Genomic DNA, 26509 nt, shown 5'->3' with positions numbered 1-26509 from the left:
TGGTGGTTGGGAACGTCGCCGGAGAAGATATTGGTGTCGTCGTCTCTCTCATCACGCGTAATCATTAAAGAGAAATAAGGTTTTCGCAAATATTATTACATATTAGGCTTCGATATATGATAAGGGTAGTAAGGCCATTAAAAAAAACACGTCACTCCAAAAGCCAAAAATCCATCCTTGCAAATATGCAGGTTATGTTTGTATAGGAGTCCTAATTTCTCTATATTTTTTGGTCTTCGGGTGCAATTTTCCATACTTTCGTCGGTGACAATCGTTTCGTGTCAGTTACTCAATTATACATACGAATTTTTTTTTATTTTTTTTTTTTGACTAACGCACGTATTTTCCACACGTGTCTTTGTTTCATTGGCTACATTTCGTATCTAGAAATGGATATACTTGGTCCTCTCGCCACCACACAGATTGGTTATTTTTCCCTTTCATTTGCCATTCGGCGTCTCCTGCATATGCTTCTTCATATTGTTTTTGAAAATTCAGATTCCATCAAGAAAACCAAGAAATCAATTTTCCTTTTATCTACTTATTTCTTCAACTCCACTGTTTTGTTTTGTGATATACTAATACTTCATTCCCCAAAAAGAAAAGCTTTTCAAAAATGAGATTTCGATCGTTTTTGAAAGAAATTAAGAAACAGAGAAAGATAGTAGAAAAGAGAAAGAAGAGGAAAGCAGATGAGCTTTCAAATCCGATCGCTAAACCAGTGAGAAAGAAAATCCGATTGCAAAACCAGAGCCAAACTCAAGTCCCATCATCACCTCCGTCTCCTTTGTCTTCTTCTTCACCTCCGTCTTCGTTGTCTCCACTACCACCTCTGTCTGCCTTGTCTCCTTCATCGGCTCCATCTTCTTCCTCTCACGTCTGGTTACACGATGTCTTTCCGAGCTTCCGTGGGGAAGATGTCCGCAAAAACTTTCTTAGTCACATTAAAAAGGAGTTTAAGAGAAAGACAATCACATTTTTCAACGATAATGGGATCGAGAGAGGAGAGTCCATCGCTCCCGAACTCATACGGGGGATTAGAGGATCTAAGATTGCGATCATCTTGCTCTCTAAGAACTATGCTTCTTCTAAGTGGTGTCTTGAGGAGTTGGTGGAGATTATGAAGTGCAGGGAGGAGCTGGGTCAAACTGTGATGGCCATTTTCTATGAAGTTGATCCATCTGATGTAAAGAAGCTGAACGGTGATTTTGGGAAGGTGTTCAGAAAAACTTGTGAGGGTAAATCTAAGGAGGACATTAGGAGGTGGAAACAAGCTTTGGAGAAGGTGGCCACAATAGCTGGTTACCATTCATGCAACTGGTTTGTCCGCTTAACTTTTACTTGCCATCTTTCAAAATATTATATGTACAGAAAAAATTACTCAAAATAAACAACTTTTCAGCTTACTATATACATGCCTGACTATATGACATGATTTGAGAAATGTTCCAAAAATATGACAGAACTAGATGATAATAAGCGGGCATGAGCGGGATGAACTTTTTATACTAATGTTTGTTCATTAAATGGTTTTAACATTTTGCAACATTACAATCTTTATCGATTGTAAAATGATCAATACAAATGTTGGTAACTTAAATGCATCATCGTTGTTAAAGAGTTAACATATTATAGGTCATTTTAAGAACTTCATCTGTATAAACGGAAATTAAGTTTTGCGGATGACACAAATCACCAAAACTAGATAGATAATATCGATTGTAAAATGACCAAATGGGATTAGGTTTTTTGCTCTTGATTTGTTTGATATTGATTCTCCATAAGTGATTTCATTTTCTACCTCTATTAAATTTGGCTTTCGTTCTCGTTTATGTTTTACTGATATGAGTTTGTTTTTTTTAACTTATTATGTGAATTACATACGTATCAGTTTAAAAAGATAAACATCTTTAAAAATTAGTTCCACTCCAAAAAAATATCTAAGAATCAAATTTTTGAAGAAAATCACCGGCAAACTGTATTCACGGGTTAGTGTTCAAATATAATATATCAAGTTGTTATAGAATATAAGTGCACATCCAAAATATAAATGTCAAGACTAAGTTATTTAATTTGAATAAAATAATATATATAATGTTTCCAATATTAAAAATCATTTTGAGTTGAAGAAGTGTATTTATTAGATTGTCATGATCAAATAACATATTAGAAACCACTTATTTAAAAAATAATTTGTATACATAAAAGTATATACATTAGAGTAAGCACATAAATCAAAACCAATACCTTTTATTTATTTACAATCATGTTTTTGGTAAATAAATCAAATCAATCATTTTGACATAAATATATATAGTATATTTTGATATAAATATTTATTATTGATACTTCCTACTTATATGATTTTATTAACATTTGTATATTTGTTGTAACAAAAATTTAAATTATTAATCACAAATATTTAATGTGAGATTTTTCAATACAAATTTTAAAATTAAATTATTAATATTTGAATAATTTTTCAATGCAAATTTTGAAATTAACCTATTTTTATATAATATGATTCATAATCGTTAATTGCCATATATATGTTAATCATATTAGGTAATTTTGTAGTTTTTTTTAAGAAAAAATTGAAAATATTCTTTTGTACATTATTAATCAATCTTATAATTAATTTAATAAAAATTATAACATATATGGACCAACTTATTTTTTTCTAAAGAATTCTAAGAATCATCATAGTTTTGACACATGGCTACAAAAACATATTGTAATGCTCCATGATTAATATATAGGGGAAGTTGTGGTGTTTTGAAAATATTAGGATTTCGGTAATAATTTTGGAAAAAAATGTGAATTCTTGTTTTTTTCTAACCACAATATGTGAAAGTTTGTTGATTCAATTGTTTTTATAAAAAAAACCTCTTAAATTTGATCATGTCTGTATCAATTTTGTTTACAATAACTATTTTATTATGTATTCATGTTTTCTCTTTTTAGGGTTGATGAAGCTGCCATGATCGAGGATATATCCACCGATGTTTTTAACAAGCTGAATAATTCTGCACAATCGAGTGATTTCGACAATCTCGTTGGGATGAGTACTCATATGATAAAACTGAAACTGTTGCTACGCCTAGGCTCCAATGAAGTGAGGATGATAGGGATTTGGGGTCCTTCTGGAATTGGTAAGAGCACCATCGCCAGAGTTCTATTCAGCCATTACTCCCGTGAGTTCCAATTTAGTGTCTTTATGGAGAATATTAAAAGACGTTTTCCCAGACCTTACTATGATGAGTACAGTGCGAAACTGCAATTACAAAAAGAGTTCATGTACCAAATAGTCAACCAAGAAGATATGAAGATTCAGCATTTAGGAGTTGTGGAAGACAGGTTAAAAGACAAGAGAGTGCTTGCCATTCTTGATGACGTGGATCATTCGTTGCAAATAGAAGCCATAGCGAAAGAAGCTCGGTGGTTTGGTCCTGGAAGTAGGATAATAATCACAACACAAGATAAAAGTCTTTTAAATGCACGTAGGATTGACGATATCTACGAGGTGGAGTTTCCACCTGACGACGAGGCTCTTGAAATTTTCTGCATGTATGCTTTTGGCCAAAAGTCTCCACATGATGGATTTAAGGAACTTGCTTGGGAAGTTACAAAACTTGCCGGTAATCTCCCTTTGGGACTAAAGGTTATAGGATCTTATTTCGAAGGAAGGCCCAAGCAGGAGTGGGAAGAGGATTTACCAAGGTTAAGAAGTATACTTGATGGAGAAATAGAAAGTATTTTAAAGTTCAGTTACGATGCCCTATGCGTTGATGATCAAGATTTATTTCTTCATTTATCTTGCTTTTTCAACGATGAAACGCTTGAAATTGTGGAAGGGTGTCTTGAAAAGAATTTTGTTGGTGTGAAAGACTGAAAGGTCGTCTCCGTGGTTTAGCTGAGAAAGCTTTCATATCCTTCGAGGGGGGATATACAGAAATCCATGATTTGTTAGCACGTTTTGGTAGAGAGATTGTTCATAAACAATCCATTCGTGAACCTGGGCAGCGCCAGTTTTTGGTTGATGCTGGAGATATATGTCAAGTACTATGTAACGATACACTAGTAAGTTTTTCACATTAGCCGTTCTCTTCCTCCAAAATTTGATAAAATTCATCTTTGCTTATGTATCTTTTTTGTTTTGTTTTTGAACACACAAACTTTGCTTATGTATCTTTGGGTTCTTTTGCAGGGTAGTCGAAATGTTATAGGCATAGATTTGGACTTTTCAGAGTTGGATACGGAGTTGAAGATAAGTGACGGAGTTTTTGAAAGAATGTCCAATGTCCAATTCTTAAGAGTCAAAGACAGGAAGCCATATCCTTACAGCATAGACCCCATGACATGTCTGCCCCGAAATCTAAGAATTTTGCATTGGGATTATTTTCCGCTGACATGTCTGCCTTCTAATTTCAATCCAGAGTTCCTGGTGAAACTAATCTTGACTGAAAGCAACTACCTTGAGAAATTGTGGGAAGGAAATAAAGTAAGTAAAAATAATATTTGTAATATTACTTATCTTATTCGAATCTATTATTTGTCTTAATGGTCCGTCTTCTTTTATTGATGTTTTTCTTCTTCTTTTTTCCTGTACAGACGATTAGAAATCTCAAGTTGATGAATTTGTCGGACTCAGGAAATCTAAAGGAGCTTCCTGATCTCTCAACTGCTACAAATCTCCAAGAATTGAATCTTTATGGTTGCTCAAGTCTAACGGAGCTCCCCTTTTCTATTGGAAATGCTATCAATCTCCGGCGTTTGAATCTTAGTCATTGCTCAAGTCTAGTGGAGTTCCCCTCTTCTATGGAAAATGTCACTACTCTCGAGGAATTGCTTCTCACGGGATGCTCACATCTAGCTAATCTCCCACCTTCCATTGGTAATCTCAAGACGTTGTATCTCGAGAATTGCTCAAGTTTGGTGGCGCTTCCATCTTCTGTTAGAAATTCCTTTAATCTCAAGACTTTTTTTTCTAGTGGTTGCTTAAATCTTGTGGAGCTCCCTTTGTATATTCCCGCCAGTTACCTCAAGAAATTTGAATTGCGCGGATGCTCAAGTCTACGGGAGCTCCCTTCTTCTATTGGGAATATGACTAATCTTGAGGAGTTGTATCTTGGTGGATGCTCAAGTCTTGTTGAGCTCCCTTCTTCCATTGGGAATATGACTAATCTCAGGAAGTTGTCTCTTAATCTATGCTCAAACCTAACGGCCCTTCCCATCAATATCAACATGAAATCTCTTGATGAACTTGTTCTCACTGACTGCTCCTCATTGAAACTCTTTCCCGAGATTTCCACGAACATCAGCGTTCTAAAGCTCGCTGGAACTGCAATAGAAGAAGTCCCTCCATCAATCATGTCATGGCCTCATCTTCGTGAACTTGTAATCAAGGGATGCTCGAAGCTGGTGTCTCTTCCGCAGCTTCCGGACTCCTTAGAATTCCTAGTCGCAGACAATTGTGGGTCCCTCGAAAGACTCGGTTGTTCTTTTAACAAGAAAAAGTTTAACGCGCTCAGATTTGTTAACTGCTTTAAACTGAATCAAGAAGCAAGAGACCTTATCATCAACACATGGACAAGAGACTTTGCAACTTTGCCCGGAGAAACAGTGCCTACATATTTCAGTTACCGAGCCACCGGGAGTGCCCTGTCAATGACGTGGAATGGATTAGATACACTGTACTTTCCTACATCCTTGAGATTTAGAGTTTGCCTCTTGCTGGTCTATAAGGGTGATGCTGGTTATGGGCGCTGCCCTGAAATATCTTGTTGCATCAATGACAGACTCAATGGTGTTAAACCAGCTGGTTATTCTTCTTATAGGTTGGGCGCATTCTCTCCAACTTTAGGGGAGCATCTGTTCATATTCGAAATTGAAGGAACTGTGAGTGCCCCCGAGTTAGTCTTTGAGTTCGGAAACAACAACAACAAATGGGAGATTAAAGAATGCGGGATACATCCCCAAGAAACCTTGGCTCCCTCATGTTAATGGAAGCTGTGAAAAAACAAATCACATTTTCACCAAATAACTTCTTTTCTTAGAAAACCTTACTTTCAAGTTAATGTGCATCTTTTGCTCCATTTGTATAAGATTACTTGAAAGAACTTACCCGCTGTTGTCTTTGTCGAAGTATTGGAAGGCTTTGAATAAGTGCTCATCTTGATCCAGTCTGTATCTACGCAACGTCCCTGAGATAAGCCTGAAAATATAAAAAGGCATCTCAATCATTTTTAAGACGACTATAAGGAAGTATGCAAGCATGGAGAGAAATGGCCGAACTAACAGCTTCCATGAGCTGTTTAACTTCAGCTTCAGAGAGCTTAGAACCAGTCCGGTGTTAAGTTCTTCTTGAGTTAATGTTCAACTTTTGTCGGTATCCATATTAAGGAAACATGGTTTTAAGACCTTTAGTTTCTTCTTCTGATAGACTCTCTGCAATAATCTGCTAAACAAAATCAGAAACACAAGCAATGATCAGAGAGGCAAAACAGAAGAGAATGCTTACTTCCACAAGAGAAGTTTGTAGTTTTTCTTACCTTTAGAGCTAGCTTCTTAAGCTTGCTCATTGCTCGGAATTGCTTCATCATAGATAACGCAGCACTATCAATAGGATTGTCTGAAGCTTCACCCCCTCTGATCCAAGGATCTTCTATGAAGACATTAGAAAGCATGCTGATTACACAACCACACTTAATGTTTTGTTTTAAAAAGAGACTAAGTGGACTTTACAACAATTACATTACAGATTCACAAACCATATAAACTACAGAGATAAATAAATAAAACAATCAAAGAATATGTTAGCTTTATATTACCTTACCAAAAAGGAGGTACACCACAAAGCAAGATGTATAGAATAACCCCTGCACTCCAGATGCTGATCTACTTCTTGTAGCTTCGTCTTAATACTTCAGCAGCAACATAGAAAGCACACCAGATTATCAATTAAAAGGGCATAACTTGACAACGTAACTGTGTATCAAGCAGACAATTAATTACCCACACTAAAACTTGCAAAGCCTCTGTTTTGAAGCAGACCACTATGTACTAAATGAGATCAGATTCATAAACTCCAAGCATTCATTAGAATCTTAACAAAATCAGAAGACACATATTTGATTACACACCTCACCTTCTTCTATGAACACAGACAATCCAAAGTCAGTAGCTTTGAGCACAGCATCCTCATCTTTACTAGTAGCGAGAACAGTAAAAAGAAAAAGTTTCATACGCTCCGTTTGTTAACTGCTTTAAACTGAATCAAGAAGCAAGAGATTATCATCAACACATCCATAGGAAACCTGGCAGTTTTTTCCCGGAGAATCAGTGCCTGCATATTTCAATTATAAGCCTGACGTTGAGGCTTGTGACTGGAGGGAGATGAAAATCTCTTGTTGCATCAAGGACAAACTGAATGTTGTTAAATCTAGACATTCAACTTTATGGTTCAAATTCTTTCCAACTTCAAAGGAGCATCTGGTCGTATTCGAATTTGAAGAAGTATGAAATGGAAGATTGGAGAATTCGGGCTACGTCCTCTGAAATCTCATTTTCATTAGTTACTGTTTTTAAATCCTTAATTTTCAATTGATGTGCATTTTTTTCTGTATTAATTAGTGCAAGATTATCATTTTGTGATATTGAGTTTGAACAAAAATGTGTAGCCAAATATATGTTTATAAGAGTATGTGCATCATATAATTATTCGTTCCTTCTATACCTTGAATATCAAGCAAACAATTGTTAACAAAACAGAAACAAAATAAAAATGTCTGCAATCTGTCCCAAGTTAAATGAAGTTCCCATTCACCATCATCTGTTCTAAAACATATAATGAGATCAGATTCTTAAGTTATAAACTATTGTATGATCATAATCTTAAGAAATCTAAAACATTTGTTTATATTTAAATGATAAAGCAGAAGAAGAAAGTTGATTGCAGATACTTTATTAAACCTACTTTATTGTCAATAGAGTTGAAGCCCATGATGAAACTTCCAGAGAAGATTAATCTCTTTGCAGTGAAATTTCAAGTGTGAACTCATTAATATTTGATGTAGAGACACTGATGTCAATCACTACTTCCTTGAAGTTGCTTCAGCTCTTCCTTGCCTTTTCCTCCTTAGCATAGGATGCCCCCAACGCACTGTTCCCACTACAAAGAATGGTGGAGCCATGCATTACCTTTATCTGTGAATTTTTTTTTTGCCACAAAGTCTCTCTCAGTCAACGGAGTCAACTTTTCATGTAGCTTTGTTCAATTATACAAAAAGCATCTTTGTTTCACTCTTTGCTCCACAATCAGTAGCAAGCTCATTGATCCTTTTCCCCACCTCACAAATGGATTTCTCTCTTTTCCTTACCATCGTTGCTGCTGCAATAGGTTTCTTCGTGATTCGAAGATTCAGATTCAATCCAGAAAACAATGAAATCGATACCTCGTCTTTGTCTCCATCATCACCACCATCTTCTTTATCTTCTTTGTCTTTGTCTACTTCATCAACTCCATCTTCTTTATCTATTTCATCTTCTTCTCCTTCTTCTTCCTCTCATGTCTGGATACATGATGTCTTTCCGAGCTTCCGCGGGGAAGACGTCCGAAAAGACTTTCTCAGTCACGTTCAAAAGGAGTTTAAAAGAAAGGGAATCACGCTATTCAACGATAATGGGATCAAGAGAGGGGAGTCCATCGGTCCTGAACTCATACGGGGGATTAGAGAATCTAAGATTGCGATCGTCTTTCTCTCTAAGAACTATGCTTCTTCAAAGTGGTGTCTTGAGGAGCTGGCGGAGATTATGAAGTGCAGGGAGGAGCTGCGTCAAACTGTGATGGCCATTTTCTACAAAGTAGATCCTTCTGATGTAAAGAAGCTGACCGGTGATTTCGGAAGCGTTTTCAGAAAAACTTGCGAGGGTAAAGGTGAGGAGGACATTGGAAGATGGAAACAAGCTTTGGAGAAGGTGGCCACAATCGCTGGATACCATTCCTACAACTGGTTAGTCCGTTAGATTTTTATACTTGCTAAACTATCCAAAATATAATATTTACAGTCAAGTCACACAATTTAGGTGGACGGAAAGACCATTAAAGTCTACTGACTCTCTCCTAAATTTTTTAGAAACAAAATGCGAATTTTTTTAAGGGAAAATTACAAAAACAGAACAAAAATCCATCATTGCTGTTCTTTTGATATAAAACTTTTTTGTCATTTTTTTTTCTATATTGCTCTTTCCAATTCTAAAACTAATGAAATAAAGAGAATTATGAATAAAAAATTATAAAAAACAGAAACAATTAATAAATCACTCATATACACAAACTGATATATTTTTTAATTGAAAAACTTGATAAATTAAATTTTAAAACTACGTTCCACTAAAACTAGATTTCATATTCTACAAAAAAAATGAGTAAGTGAATTCTAAATTAAAAAAAATCATCTATTTTTTAGAACGAATAATTTACTTTTAATTAAACATCTAAAGTGTGAAAATGCGAATTCTACAAGTTATAAAGATAGTTACTTTTTTCCGAATGCAGTTTCTACTTTTATGAGGCATTCAAAAATTTTAAGAATGTGAAATTTAGACACAACTCCAACAGCTACATATGGTAAAATATGTTTATGGAATTTTTGTCTTGTTTCTACGCAGTGTAGAAAATGCATTCTATGGATAAGAAAACCTGATTTTGCGAAAATTTAGAAAGTTTAGTTGAAAAATATATTCTAAAAATATTTGGAATTCAATTGTGTATATCACAGGGAATACATAAATATTAGTGCCCATGCTATGTATGAGAATATTTTATTTTTAGTTGACATTATATATAAAAAATAATAATGGAATTTAAGTATATAATTATCGTAAACATATTATTATAAGTGTTACTTATTATAAATATTTAAGGTATTTCATAAAAGTTTAAGATATTTAAAATTTATAAAATTGTTAACATACATACAATAAAAACAATTTAATCGATATTTTGAAAATATCAGTTTGTAAATTTAAACGTACAATTTATAAAAAAATGAACGTTTTTTATGTTCATTAAATTTTTATTAATATATTTATTTCTTTTATTATTATTTTTTATAAAATTCTTTGGAATTCAATTGTTTATATCAAATTTTTTTATATTAATATAAAAGCGTTAAATATATTATGTTTGTTAATTTTTATTAATATATTATAAAATGTCGAATTAAAATTTTATATAAACATATTTTAAATTAATTGGTTATTTTTAATTCGTTTTTTAATATTTATATACTTTAAAATTTTATTTATTTGATTAATCAAAGGTTAGTTTTTGTTTATGAAAAAAATTATTACTAAAAAGACAATTTAATGATGATATTATACTAAAGAGACAATTATATTGAATTTTTGTTCTGTTTTGGCAAATTTTTTTTATTCACATAACGTGAAACTTCGTTATATTGGTCAACTAAATATTTAATTAGCATTGTAAATCTTGAATATAATTTATTTATTTATTTTTAAATTTCATATAATTCATTTAAATGACGTGAAATTTTTATTTAAGAACAATTTTGACCTGCATTATATAAATTTATTTTAAGGCAAATATTAAAAAATTTAATGATAAAAAATTGATTCTAAGTATTATTTTTAAATTTACTCTAGCTAAACATTCTTATATTTTTATTTCAAATTTAGTAGTAAAAATGAAACTTTACTTGACATGTCGAATATATTTAGTTTTAAAAAAGATGAAAAGTAATTTCAATATAAATGGAAGGATCTGTCTATATTTATGTCTGGGTAGAGTTTGTGTATAATACAGAACTAAAATTTTATAAAAAAAAATTTTTACTTTAATATATTAGTGATTCTAAATTTGATCCAGAATGTTTTTAAAAATATTACTAGATTCTTACTTTCAAATGCATGATTAATTTTTATAAAAATTATATTTTAATGTCTTTTATAATTATGTTTAATTTTTTTATGTATTTTATTTTAATTAATCTCATTAAATACATTAAATTTTTAAATTCTGAGAAACAATAATTTCTGCTATATGTTGAAAATTTATATGAAAATAACTTACCAAAATACAATTCCTGATTTACTATAGTTGGATAAGTATAGTTATGTTATCGTATATTTGTTAATAACGATAATCTTTATTTTGTGGAACTGAATATATCTATTGTTTGAGACTGTGAAGAGTAATTTTTTATATAAAATATAAACTATATTTAAAACTATATTATATTTGATTTCTTTAAATAATAATTTTAAAAATGTAATATCTTATTATTGATAAAATACACATTGTAAGTCTTATATGTATTTTACTTATTTATGATATATTATATATTTACTAAATAATATATTTTTATGTAAAATTTATTTATTTTAAATTTTAATTCATCTCATATTAATTCAAAATTTATTTACATTAATAAATTAAAATAGAAATGAAATGAAATAATTCACATTTTAAATGTATTTTACATTAGCCAAAAATTATTTTAATATTTTTATATTCGAAAGGAGCTAGTATGTTCTCTTACTCATATTATATTTAATAAATATATTTTCAAGCTAATTGAAACAACATGCAAAAAACTGATATCACAAAAGTATCAATTATAACATGATCTTGTATTTAATTAAGTAGTATAAATATTTTTTATTATTTTCTTTTATTAAGTTAGTATTTATTGATCTAATTTTAAATATTCAAATTTTTATAAATTTAATTTGATAAATTATTTATTGTTGATTTATAAATAATATAAATATGCGTTATTTTATGTACAAGTACCTAAATTTAATTTATAACTTATAAAATAATTGGTATATTAAGTCATTTTAATTATATATATTATTTGGTGTAGGTTTAAATAATTCTTCTGAAATTTATATAAAATATCATATATTTAAAAAATTTATCATGTAAGTTAAATTTATAGAGAAAATCCTCCTAAACAGCCTTTTTCTTTTATTTTTATATTGAACAGCTCTCAAATATCAAAGTGACCAAGTAAGGTTTAATTAAAGCACTAAAAATTACAACCTCATTATAATTTAATTTAACTGGTTTAATAAATATATATAAAATAATAAATATTAAAATAAAAAAATATTATTTTCACAATTGTTTGAACCTTTTCGAACATTCTCCAAATAAGGTTTTTTTTCCTTAAATCTGTAGGAAAAAGATTATTTAAAAAATATTTAGTAAGATATTCCTAAATATCTATGATATATTTTTGAATTATTAAAATGTTTTCTTCGAATTCATGAATGCCTTTGAAAATTTGTAATTAGACTTTTAATTAAACTTGTATGAATATTTAGGAAGGTCTTTCTAATTGTGGAAAGGTTTAGTAAACTTTTAGGAAGATATTATACATATTAAAAAATATCTAATTAATATATATATATATAATTCAAATCAGTAAGGTATTCGTGTATAAATATATCAAAGTTTTTCTAAATATACATTTAAAATGTATTTTTCGATATACATCTATGAAAGTTTTTTTAAATTTTTTATTAAAATATTATACACATTTATCAATATGTTCCTAAATACTAAGAAGATTTTATAGCTATTCAGTATTTTTTTCCCTTAAATATGCATATACACGTTGAGGAAACTAAACTTTCAATTTTTTTTTTAAAAAAAATTCATTTCTAAAAGATATTTGAAAATAAATTTGGAAAAAAATCAAAAAACATATTTCAAAAAAAATATTTGTAATTGTTTTATTTTATAATTTAACTATTTTTTATTAAATCTATCCTTAAAAGTGTTATAATTTTCATTTATTCCTTTAACAAAGCACCTTTTAATTTTTGTTTTGTTGTATATTCTGACTATTTGAAGCCATTTATAAATTTTTATGATATAATATAGAACTAAATCAATATTTTAATTGACTATTAGACATAAACAATATTACTATATTCAGATAACTCTTTTTAATTTTAAAAAGGCTTTTCAAAACCACAAAATTGAAAAAACATATTAAATTAATTCTCTGTGAAAGATCACTTGCTCTGTTTTCAAGTACATAATCACATATTATTTTAATATAATATTATATGTTTATTTGATACGATTTATAAAATAATACTATATTTGAAGGGTGTCTTTTTGTTATAAACAACTTTTTGTTATTATGTTACAAAATCGCATTATATCGAAAAACTGAAATGATATTTTTTTAAATTATATAACTTAAGAATTATTCCATTCGTTTCAAAATAATGTATATTTTAGAGTTTCACATATATTAAAAAACACATAAAGTTTTGATAATAAATATATTAATTTTCATGACTGACTATTTTCACAATTTTTAACCAATCAAAATTTATTAAATACAATTAATGTCTTCGAAGTATATAATTTATCATTATTACATGCATTGAAAATGTAAATATGTATCTTTTAGAAATATATTTGAGATGTTGTATATGAATACTTTCATGAATACACATAATATTCATGAAAGACTTATAAATATTAGACTGTTTAAAAAAAAATACATTAACTCTATTTCAAATAAGTACATGAAATGGTATAGGTGACAGGATTTTTGTTTGTTTTGAAAATATGCTATGTATGGTTCATAGTTATGACATAAATGCATGAATACTTGAATAGGTTCAATCATACGTTTGGTTTTCTCTTTTATAATTAGAACGCATATATTCGTGAACTTTGGTATGACATTTTGTTGTGAGAAAAGAGAATATATTAGTTGTTATATGAATGGCCCAAATGAGGGATATACATTGTGTACTATAGAATAAACCTGTATAAATCTATAATGTAAAAACATTAATCATAGTCTGTTTCACAGTATTATCAAATAATATAAATATCAGCTAATTAATATTTTATACTTTATTTTATCAAGTAAACATATATTGATGTAATTTATAATATAAAATATATTTTTAAAATTAAAATTAATTATCTTTGATTTAATATTTATTTTAAGAATATTTTATTAATTAAATTAATGCTAGAAAATCTAGGATATTGTTTTAATTTTGTGTGTATAATTACTTTAGTTTAGTTTAATTGGTAACAAATTCATCATCATTTTCTTTTTAAAAAGTGGTCACCTATTGAAACCTTAGTTTAATTATCTGTTTTAACCATTTTTTTTAATTTTATTGATTATGTATTTTAATTTTGGACTTATTTGCTAAATAACCTAAATCATAAGTGAAACTAAGTGCATGCTTATGATTTTGACATAATTAAGTAAGTAACAATTATGTCTCTTATGATCCGGTTATAACTCTCTCTCATACAAGTAGCAGGTAAAAGTAAAAAGGTAATGACACATCACTTAAATTAAATATGGTTAATAATGAGGCCACATCACACACATACAAACCACATCACCCAAATTAAATGAAGCCACATCATACACATACAAACCACATATATTTTATTGTTTCAGTAAATATGTAAAGGATAATAGAAAAACAATAGTTTGATAAATGGTGTAGTCCATTCATTTGTGTAAATATAATGATGTCGTTCTCCATTAAAAAAGAAATGTTGACAAATATGTAGATGATGTAATATGGTAAAGTTACAATGTCTTGCGTACTATTCTTTAAGGAATTGAATATCTCTAATCTAATTTGGATATGTCAACCTACATCCAAGATATAAATAATTTCTCACGTTTTCAAATATCAAGTGTACCCAGGTTCATACCACTATACTATATGGTGGATATAGTATAGTATGTTTATAATATGGTTTACTATATACCCAAATATAAACCCAAATAGAATGTATATAATATGGTTTACTATACTCAAACCTTTACTTAGTAAATCTAAACCCTAGGCAGGAACCTATAAACCCAAATACAATCTATAAATTGTTTTCCAATATTAAATACATGAAAGCACATTTACTTCAAATAAATAGATTAAGCTAAACTCTAATCAAGAAAATATAAACCCAAATAGAATATATATAATATGGTTTACTATACCCAAACCTTTACTTAGTAAATCTAAACCCTAAACTCTAATCACTAAACCCTAACTCAAATATAAACCCTAAACCCAAATATAAACACAAAACCCAAATAGAATATAACAAAATAAATAACATAGTACCTATTAGTGAAACTATAAAATATCTATGATTGCATGAAAGAAGTTAATGCTCACTCCAACCATACCCCCTCACCTTCTAAATACTAAACCTTACATTCTAGTCACTAAACCCTAATCCAAATATACCCTAAACCCTAAACCTAAATAAATAGATTAAGCTAAACCCTAATCAAAGAAGTATAAACCCAAATAGAATGTATATAATGTGGTTTACTATACCCAAACTTTTACTTAGTAAATCTAAACTCTAGGCAGAAACCTATAAACTCAAATACAATCTATAAATTGTTTTCTAATATTTAACACTTGAAATCACATTTACTTGGTTAGCATATTACATATCTTATATTCCATATATTTTAAGTAGTATAGTAAACGAATGTTCCAAATAATCAAATTTGTCCAACACTCGAAAAATAAATTTCATATTACAATCAATCACACAAATTGACAAAGAAGAGACCTATCAAATTTAAAAACATGACATATTATTACATTTTTAAAGAATAGTATAGAAATATGTCTCAAATAGTATGGTAACTGTACATAAGTAGTTATACTTAAAAATATATACTATACTATTCATTTCACCAAATATAGTATAGACGGCAAATTCATCTTCTTCAATTCTTTTTTTTTAGATAGGCTGATACATATTCATTTCGTTCACCACCATATATAGAGATCATCTTTATCTCCTCTCTTTTTTCTGACACGATGATGCTTTAACCGATTCGCCGTCGTTGTTCTTCACCACTAGATCTGTAAAACAAAAACATAAAGGAAAACAGAGTATGTAAACAAAATCATGATTGTGAGAATCAATTGATTTAGGAAAAAAAAAGGAGAAAAAAAAAGTTTTAATGTGTGCTCTCACCGTCTACGCTTTCATCGCTGTCTGTTCTTCACCACTAGATCTTTAAAACAAAAACAGAAACGAAAACAGAGTATGAAAACAAAAGTATAATTGTGAGAATCAATTGATTTTTAAAAAAAAATGAAAGAGTTGTTGTGTATGATCACCGTCTATGACTTCATCGTTGTCTCTTCTTTAGAATTGATTGTTGTTTTGGTGAAGTATTGAAAGAGAAAAATTATGTGACAGAAAAAAATGTATGATTTTTTTGATAATCTGAAGAAGAAAGAGAGATACTGGAAAGAGATGGTGGAGTAGAGACGTGGAGGTGGTGGTGATAGATTAGAAGATGTGGCTAAAATTTTTTTTATATTTTTTAATTATTTTTGTCAGCATGTTTCACCGGTTGGTTGCAAGGGTAATATGACAATAATCCATAATGTGTATAGTGTATATTGAAAAAACAGGGTTTTTAGTTAGTGGATGAATTATAAATTGTTTGATGGATGTAGGATGCAATTCCCCTTTAATTTTCATGACTTTTTTCTTTTGTTTAAGGGTTTAGTAATTTTTCATGACTTTAAATTGATGTATTCATCTTTCTCTTTGTTAGGGATAATGAAGCATCCATGGTCGAAACAATTGCCAGTGACGTTTCAAATGAGCTCTTTAATTTTGTGCCATCAAGGGATTTCGAAGTTTTTGTTGGCATGAGAGCTCATATGATAAATCTGAAACCGCTGTTGCTCCTAGGCACCAATGAAGTGAGGATGATAGGGATTTGGGGTCCTTCTGGGATTGGTAAGAGCACCATCGCCAGAGTTCTATTTAACCAACACTCTCATCAGTTCCCGTTTAGTGTCTTCATGGAGGAAATCAAGATACGTTATCGGGGACCTTATTACAATACGTACAGTGCAAAAATTCAATTACAGAAAGAGTTCCTGTCCCAACTAATCAACCAAAAAGATATCGAGATTCATCATTTAGAAGTTGTGTCAAACAGGTTAAAAGGCAAGAAAGTGTTTGTCGTTCTTGATGACGTGGACCATTTGTTGCAACTACAAGCCGTGGCGGAAAAAGCTGAGTGGTTTGGTCCTGGAAGTATAATTGTCATCACAACTCAAGATAAAAAGCTTTTGACTGCTCATGAAGTTAAATATATTTACGAGGTCGAGCTTCCACCTGACAAAGAGGCTCTTGAAATTTTCTGCAGGTATGCTTTTGGTCAAAAGTATCCACCTGATGGCTTCAAAGAACTTGCCTGGGAGGTTACAAATCTTGCTGGTAAGCTCCCTTTGGGACTGAGGGTTATGGGATCTCATTTCAAAGGAAGGCCCAAGCATGAATGGGAAGAGGGACTGCCAAGGTTAAGAACTAGACTTGATGGAGAAATAGAAAGTACTTTAAAGTTCAGTTATGATGCCTTATGCGATGACAATCAAGCTATATTTCTTCACTTAGCATGCTTTCTCAAAGGCGAATTGCCCGAAACTGTGGAAAGGTGTCTTGAAAAGAATTTTGTTGGTGTGAAAGGTTGTCTTCGTGTTTTAGCTGAGAAATCTTTCATATACTTCGAGTGGGGATGTATAAAGATGCATGATTTGCTAGCACTTTTGGGTAGAGAAATTGTTCGTAAAAAATCCATTCATGAACCTGGGCAGCGCCAGTTTTTGGTTGATGCTGGAGATATATGCCAAGTACTACGTGATGATGCACTAGTAAGTTGTCACATTAGTCGTTCACTGCATTTCTCCCTACAAAATTTTATAAAAAATCATATTTGTTTATGTATCTTTGGGTTCTTTTGCAGGGTAGTCGAAATGTTATAGGCATAGATTTGGTCCTTCCAAAGTTCGAGACAGAGTTGAAGATAAGTGACAGAGTTTTTAAAAGAATGCCCAATGTCCAATTCTTAAGAGTCAAATATCACAGTAAGCCATATCCTCACAGCATAGATCCCGTGAGATGTCTGCCCTCAAATCTAAGAATTTTGGATTGGGATTATTTTCCGATGACATGCCTGCCTTCTAATTTTAATCCAGAGTTCCTGGTGAAAATAATCTTGACTAAAAGCAACTTCCTTGAGAAATTGTGGGAAGGAAATAAAGTAAGTAAAAATAATATTTGTGCTATGTATTACTTATTTTATTTGAATATATTATTTGTCTTTTTGTACATGTACGTCAGCTGAAACGATTATCTTTATATTTGTCTTGACGGACCTTCTTTTATTGATGGTTTTCTTCTTCTCGTCTTGTATAGACGATTAGAAATCTCAGATCGTTGGATTTGAATGGTTCCAAAAATCTAAAGGAGCTACCTAATCTTTCAACTGCCACTAATCTGCAAAGCTTGTCTCTTTTTGGTTGCTCAAGTCTTACGGAGCTCCCCTTTTCTATTGGAAATGCTATCAATCTCCGGCGTTTGGATCTTAGTCATTGCTCAAGTCTAGTGGAGTTCCCCTCTTCTATGAAAAATGTCACTACTCTCGAGCAATTGCTTCTCTACGGATGCGTACATCTAGCTAATCTCCCACCTTCTATTGGTAATCTCAAGAAGTTGTATCTTCACAATTGCTCAAGTTTGGTTGAGCTTCCGTCTTCTGTTAGAAATTCCTTTAATCTCAAGACTTTTTTTTCTAGTGGTTGCTCAAATCTTGTGGAGCTCCCTCTGTATTTTGATAATGCCAATGGTGGCAAGAGATTGAATCTTAGTGGATGCTCAAGTCTACGGGAGCTCCCCTCTTCTATTGGGAATATGACTAATCTCATGGAGTTGGATCTTAGTGGATGCTCAAGTCTACGGGAGCTCTCCTCTTCTATTGGGAATATAACTAGTCTTGAAAAGTTGTATCTCAATGGATGTTCAAGTCTGGTAGAGCTCTCCTCTTCTATTGGGAATATGACTAATCTCATGAAGTTGTATCTGAGAGAATGCTCAAGTCTGAGAGAGCTCCCTTCTTCTATTGGGAATATGACTAATCTTGAAGAGTTGAATCTTATTGGATGCTCAAGTCTTGTTGAGCTCCCCTCTTCTATTGGGAATATGACTAATCTCATGGAGTTGGATCTGAGAAGATGCTCAAGTCTACGGGAGCTCCCCTCTTCTATTGGGAATATAACTAGTCTTGAAAAGTTGTATCTCAATGGATGTTCAAGTCTGGTAGAGCTCTCCTCTTCTATTGGGAATATGACTAGTCTCATGAAGTTGTATATGAGAGAATGCTCAAGTCTACGGGAGCTCCCTTCTTCTATTGGGAATATGACTAATCTTGAAGAGTTGAATCTTATTGGATGCACAAGTCTTGTTGAGCTCCCTTCTTCTATTGGAAATATGGCTAATCTCATGGAGTTGGATCTGAGAAGATGCTCAAGTCTGGTAGAGTTTCCCTCTTCCATTGGGAATATGACTAGTTGTAAGGAGTTGAATCTTAATGGATGCTCAAGTCTTGTAGAGCTCTCCTCTTCCATTGGGAATATGACTAGTCTTGAAGAATTGAATCTTAATGGATGCTCAAGTTTTGTGAAGCTCCCCTCTTCCGTTGGGGATATGAGTAATCTCAGGAAGTTGTATCTCGAAAATTGCTCAAATCTAACGGTCCTTCCGATCAATATCAACATGAAATCTCTTGATGAACTTGTTCTCACTGACTGCTCCTCATTGAAACTCTTTCCCGAGATTTCCACAAACATCAGAGTTCTAAAGCTCAGTGGAACTGCAATAGAAGAATTGCCTCCATCAATCATGTCATGGCCTCGTCTACGTGAACTTGTAATCAAGGGATGCACGAAGCTGGTGTCTCTTCCGCAGCTTCCGGACTCCTTAGAATTCCTAGTCGCAGACAATTGTGGGTCCCTCGAAAGACTCGATTGCTCTTTTAACAAGAAAAAATTTCATGCGCTCAGATTTGTCAACTGCTTTAAACTGAATCAAGAAGCAAGAGACCTTATCATCAACACATCGACAAGAGACCTTACAATTTTGCCCGGAGAAACAGTGCCTACATATTTCAGTTACCGAGCCACCGGGAGTTCCCTGTCAATGACGTGGAATGGATTAGATACAGAGCACTTTCCTACATCCTTGAGATTTAAAGCTTGCATCTTGGTGGTTTATAAGGGTGAAGTTGATGCTTATGATTGGGGCTGTCCTGAAATATGTTGTTGCATCACGGACGAACTCAATGGTGTTAAACATTATTCTCATAGATGGGTCAAATGGCCTCCAACTTCAGGGGAGCATCTGTTCGTATTTGAAATTGAAGACGCTGTGAGTGCCCCCGAGTTAGTCTTTGAGTTCGAATACGGCCAAGAAAATTGGGAGATTAAAGAATGTTGGATACATCCTCTGGAAACCTTGGCTCCCTCGTGTTAATGGAACCTGTGAAAAACAAATCACATTTTCACTAAATAACTTCTCTTTAGAAAACCTTACTTTCAAGTTGATGAGCATCTTTTGCTCTATTTTCTCTATTTGTATGCATATGTCGGGTTTGAGTACGAAACAAATGTGTCGGCATATATATGTAATGCATGTATGTGCATAATTATTCATAATAATGATGCAATTCCTTTTATATCGTAAATATCAAGCAAACAATTTGCTATCGTAATCTTTGTTGAAATGGATCAACAAAACAAAATCAAAACCGTTTCATCTCCCATACCAGAAGCAAACAAGTTTGGCTAAGACACAATTCTGCACTGGAAAAACGAGTAGAACCAGAAGAAATGATATCACTTCAAACCGCTCCTAAACTCAAGCTTCCCATTTGGAAAATCAAACACAGAGCACTACCAGTAGGTGACAGATTAGAGGCAAGACAGATCATAGCTGAGTCTACATGCGTTCATTGTGATGGTGTGGAAACTATAAAGCATCATTTCGGATATCTATCTTCTTTCTGATTTGCTTTGAGTCAGCTTCCTTTAGGTTTTGTCGTAGAGAATGTTTTAACTTTCGTAGCGAAGAAAGCTCTTGCAGACTTTTGTCTAAACCAGGAGGCTATACCGGCTCTGGTTTAAACCAATTTAATGAAATCGTTTGGTTGTGAACAAAAAAAAAAGAAGAATAAGTGCTCATCTTGATTCAGTCTGTAATCTATGCAACGTCCCTGAGATAAGCCTGAAAATATAAAAAAGGCTTCTCAATCATTTTTAAGACGACTATAAGGAAGTATGCAAGCATGGAGAGAAATGGCCGAACTAACAGCTTCCATGAGCTGTTTAACTTCAGCTTCAGAGAGCTTAGAACCAGTCCGGTGTTAAGTTCTTCTTGAGTTAATATTCAACTTTTGTCGGTATCCATATTAAGCAAACATGGTTTTAAGACCTTTAATTTCCTCTTCTGATAGACTCTCTGCAATAATCTGCTAAACAAAATCAGAAACACGACAGAAGAGAATGCTTACTTCCACAAGAGAAGTTGTGTTTCAACGAATGCTCAAGTCTACAGGAACTTCCATCTTCTATTGGAAATCTTCATGATTTGCGAATGTTGTCTCTGAAAGGTTGCTCAAGGCTAAAGGCCCTTCAACATGAAATCTCTTGATGAGGTTGATCTCACTGACTGCTCCTCGTTGAAAAGCTTTCCTATGATTTCCACAAACAATAGATTTCTAAAGCTCAATGGAACTGCAGTTGAAGAAATCCCTCCATCAACCAAGATATGGCCTCGTCTTCAAAAGTTACGTATGCCATACTCTGAAAACCTCGGTAGATCCCAGCATGCTTTTGTCCACATCGAGGAGCTGCACTTGAGCGACACAAGAATATAAGAAATTGCTCCATGGATCAAGGAAATGTGTCGTCTATATAAACTTGTAACCAAGGGATGCACGAAGCTGGTTTCGCTCCCACAGCTTCCAGCGTCATTAGCAATCCTTGATGCATACAACTGTGAGTCCCTCGAGAGACTAGATTGCTCTTTTAACAGGAAAAAGTTTCATACACTCAGCTTTGTTAACTTCTTTAAACTGAATCAAGAAGCAAGAGACCTTATCATCAACACATGGATAGGAAACATGGCAGTTTTTCCCGGAGAATCAGTGCCTGCATATTTCACTTACAAAGCCACCGGGAATTCATTATCCATGAAACGGAATGGATTAGATACACATTTTCGTTAACGCTTGAGATTTAAAGCTTGTGCTTGCTGGTTTAATAGGCCTGACGCTGAGGCTTGTGACTGGAGGGAGATGAAAATCTCTTGTTGCATCAAGGACAAACCAAATGTTGTTAAATCTACACATTCAACTTTATGGTTCGAATTCTATCCAACTTCAAAGGAGCATCTGGTCGTATTCGAATTTGAAGAAGTATAAAATGGAAGATTGAAGAATGCGGGCTACGTCCTCTGAAATCTCATTTTCATTAGTTACTGTTTTTAAATCCTTAATTTTCAATTGATGTGCATTTTTTTCTGTATTAATTAGTGTAAGATTATCATTGTGTGATATTGAGTTTGAACAAAAATGTGTAGCCAAATATATGTTTATAAGAGTATGTGCATCATATAAATTATTCATTCCTTCTATACCTTGAATATCAAGCAAACAATTGTTAACAAAACAGAAACAAAATAAAAATGTCTGCAATCTGTCCCAAGTCAGTTAAATGAAGTTCCCATTCACCATAACCTACTTTTTCTAAAGTTCTACACACGATCAAAGTTTCCATTCACCATCATCTGTGCTAAAACATATAATGAGATCAGATTCTTAGGTTATAAACTATTGTATGATCGTAATCTTAAGAAATCTAAAACATTTGTTTATATATTAATGATAAAGCAGAAGAAGAAAGTTGATTGCAGATACTTTGTTAAACCTACTTTCTTGTCAATAGAGTTGAAGCCCATGATGAAACTTCCAGAGAAGATTAATCTCTTTGCAGTGAAATTTCAAGTGTGAACTCATTAATATTGATGTAGAGACACTGATGTCAATCACTACTTCCTTGAAGTTGCTTCAGCTCTTCCTTGCCTTTTCCTCCTTAGCATAGGATGCCCCCAACGCACTGTTCCCACTACAAAGAATGGTGGAGCCATGCATTACCTTTATCTGTGAATTTTTTTTTGCCACAAAGTCTCTCTCAGTCAACGGAGTCAACTTTTCATCTCGCTTTGTTCAATTATACAAAAAGCATCTTTGTTTCACTCTTTGCTCCACAATCTGTAGCAAGCTCATTGATCCTTTTCCCCACCTCACAAATGGATTTCTCTCTTTTCCTTTGTTAGAAAGTGCCTTAGTCAAAGATGTTGCAAGGTGGTCAAGTGATTACGTAATCTATTTTGGTATGACTTGCATGTGGAAAGCAAGTAACTATGTTTAGACATCTGTAATATTACGTGGGTTGTGTTTTGAGAAGCCTTTGCTTCTAGGAAACCTTTAGATTATATATGTACTAAACTGTTGTAAAGTTGTAGACGAGAGTGTGAAATATCATAATAAAATTTACAAAACAACAAATTGGTATCAGAGCACTTTTCTTAAGGGATCTTTGATGGAAACAGAAACAAATTTCTCCAGTACACCACCTGTATTCGATGGTGAAAATTACCAAGCTTGGGCAGTTAGGATGACGGTTCATCTTGAAGCTCTTGATCTTTGGGAGGCTATAGAAGAAGATTATGAAGTGTTTCCCCTGCCTGAAAATCCCACACTAGCCCAGCTTAGAAATCACAAAGAAAAGAAGACAAGGAAGTCTAAAGCCAAGGCATGTTTATTCTCTGCTCTGTCAAGCACCATATTTACAAGAGTAATGAATCTAGGATCAGCAAAAAGCATTTGGGAATATCTCAAAAAAGAGTATGAAGGAAATGAAAGAACCAAGAACATGCAAATACTTAATCTGATTCGGGAGTTTGAGATTCAGAAAATGAAGGAAACAGAGACCATAAGAGAATATTCAAATAAGCTACTAAGTATTGTCAACAAGGTGAGATTGCTTGGTAAGGACTTCTCAGATGAAAGAATTGTAGAAAAGATTTTGGTATCCATACCTGAGAGATATGAATCTAAAATCTCTTCACTTGAAGAAACCAAAGATTTATCCAGTATCTCTTTAGCAGAATTGGTAAACGCAATGCAAGCTCAAGAGCAAAGACGATCAATGCGAGAAGAAGGATCAATGGAAGGAGCTTTTCAAGCAAATAATGAAACTCAAGAGGCTTTTCAAGCAAAGGGAGTTTCAGATAAACGGATATACAAACCTAATAGCAATGAAACCTGTCCTCACTGCAAGAAGACAGGTCATGAAGAAAGAAAGTGTTGGTGGAGACCAGATATTAAATGCAGAAAATGTGGTAAACTCGGTCATGTGGAGCGAGTTTGCAAGACACAACAAAAGGATGAAGCAAATGCTATGATTGAAGAAAATGAAGAAAAATTGTTTGTCGCAACAAGCTCTGTAGCAGCTAACCTCTCAAGTGATTCTTGGTTGATTGACAGTGGTTGTACAAACCATATGACCAACGATAAGGAACTGTTCAAGGTATTAGACACATCTGTTACTTCTAAAGTAAGAATTGGAAATGGTGATTTTCTTTCCGTTAAAGGGCAAGGAACGGTGGCCATCGAAAGTGTAACAGGTGTCAAGTATATTCAAGATGTTCTTTATGTGCCTCAAATCAATCAGAATCTACTAAGTGTTGGACAGTTGCTAGAGAAAGGCTTCAAAGTCATTTTTGAAGACAAATGGTGTTTGATACAAGATGCAAAAGGATGTGACTTGTTCAGAATTAGAATGAGATCGAAAAGCTTTCATCTAAACCTTATGGAGAAAGACCATATGGCTTACACAAGCACAATCAGCAATGCAAGTTTATGGCATAAACGGCTTGGTCACTTTCATCATGGTGGAATTCTTTATATGCAGAAAAACGACATGGTAAAAGGAATTCCATTGTTAGAAAGTGAGTTAGGAGATTGTTCATCTTGTCAATATGGGAAAATCACAAGAAAACCATTTCCTCAAACAACTTGGAGAGCTACAAAAAAGCTGCAGCTAGTACACACGGATGTTGGAGGTCCTATGAGCACACCATCCTTGAATGGTAGTAAGTACTATATTGTGTTCATTGATGATTACAGCAGATTTTGTTGGATTTACTTCATTAAATTCAAGAGTGAGGTACCTAACATATTCTGGAAATTCAAGGCTTGGGTGGAAAATCAAAGTGGTTGCAAGTTGCAAATTTTGAGGTCTGATAATGGGACTGAATACACAAATAAGACTTTTGGAAAGTTTTGTGAAGAATCCGGTATTGAGCATCAGTTTACAGCTCCATACAGCCCTCAACAAAATGGTGTAAGTGAGAGAAAAAATCGAAGCATTATGGAGATGACAAGATGCATGTTGCATGAAAAAGAGCTTCCAAAGAAGTTATGGGCAGAAGCTGCAAACACTGCAGTATTCTTACTCAATAGGTTACCAACAAGAGCCTTGGACAAAAAGACACCATATGAAGTCTGGTATGGGTACAAGCCAAACATGTGTAATCTGAAGACGTTTGGTTGTCTTTGTTTCACTCATGTTCCATATGTGAAACGAGATAAGCTTGACAAGAAGGCAGAACCTGGGGTGTTTGTTGGTTACAGTGATTCCTGCAAAGCTTACAGAATCTTTCATCCTCAAAATGAAAAGCTTTTGGTAAGCAGAGATGTGACTTTTATGGAAGATAAACAATGGAATTGGGAGCAATCAGATTCAGAACAGGTGCCTAGGATTCTACGAGACACTGGAGATAACATCGATGATATTCCAGTGAGAGGTACAAGATTACTGTCTGACATCTATCAAAATTGCAATATTGCTGTCTTTGAACCTGGTGAATATGAGGATGCTGAAAAGGATCAAAGCTGGGTTGAAGCAATGAATGAAGAGCTTAGAATGATTGATAAAAATGATACTTGGCAGCTAGTAGACAGGCCATCAGACAGAAAGATCATTGGTGTTAAATGGGTTTATAGGACCAAACTCAATGCTGATGGATCTATAAACAAGCATAAAGCCAGATTAGTGGCGAAGGGCTATAGCCAAATATATGGAGTGGATTTTTCAGAAACCTTTGCTCCAGTGGCAAGGTTAGACATGATACGAATGATGCTTGCATTGGCTGCTCAAAATACTTGGAAAGTATTTCATTTAGATGTCAAATCAGCTTTTCTAAATGGCTATCTTGAAGAAGAAATCTATGTAGAACAGCCTGCTGGGTTTAGAGTAAAGGAACAAGAGGATAAAGTCTATTTGTTGAAAAAAGCTTTGTATGGTCTTAGACAGGCACCAAGAGTATGGTACACAAGAATTGATGATCATCTTCAGAAGATGGGATTTGTCAAAAGTCAAAGTGAAGCTACATTTTATATCAAAGAGACAAGTGGTAATTTACTTGTGGTTTCCATTTATGTTGATGACCTGCTTGTGACCGGAAATAACGAGATGTTAGTGGGCGCTTTCAAGTCTGAAATTCTCAAAGCCTTTGAGATGACAGATC

The 26509-nt window shown here is 32.8% G+C and overlaps 1 protein-coding gene and 1 pseudogene across 1 annotated transcript; both read left to right on the top strand.

Annotated features, from left to right (window-relative positions):
- The first annotated feature begins 444 nt into the window (after positions 1-444).
- LOC106440436 overlaps positions 445-26509 on the top strand; it is a 61526-nt pseudogene continuing 35461 nt past the window's right edge.
- LOC125591167 (disease resistance protein TAO1-like) lies at positions 8043-20591 on the top strand. The gene is made up of 4 exons (XM_048764772.1): positions 8043-9011; positions 16626-17733; positions 17826-18122; positions 18278-20591. Exons 1-4 carry the CDS (start codon positions 8356-8358, stop codon positions 20387-20389), a joined length of 4173 nt encoding a protein of 1390 aa, XP_048620729.1. The 5' UTR covers positions 8043-8355; the 3' UTR covers positions 20390-20591.

This window comes from Brassica napus, chromosome A3, assembly GCF_020379485.1.
Source record: "Brassica napus cultivar Da-Ae chromosome A3, Da-Ae, whole genome shotgun sequence".
In the NCBI taxonomy this organism is placed as follows: Eukaryota; Viridiplantae; Streptophyta; class Magnoliopsida; order Brassicales; family Brassicaceae; genus Brassica; species Brassica napus.
The sequence above is the reverse complement of the archived record's forward strand: the minus strand, read 5'-3'. Positions and strand labels throughout refer to the sequence as shown.

What these genes read in the sequence shown, in the direction of transcription:
- LOC125591167 (XM_048764772.1), top strand. Translation starts at nt 8,356, where the DNA reads ATGGATTTCTCTCTTTTCCTTACCATCGTTGCTGCTGCAATAGGTTTC. An exon ending in GGATACCATTCCTACAACTG is followed by an intron (nt 9,012 to 16,625) that starts GTTAGTCCGTTA and finishes TCTCTTTGTTAG; the next exon opens with GGATAATGAAGCATCCATGG. An exon ending in TACTACGTGATGATGCACTA is followed by an intron (nt 17,734 to 17,825) that starts GTAAGTTGTCAC and finishes GTTCTTTTGCAG; the next exon opens with GGTAGTCGAAATGTTATAGG.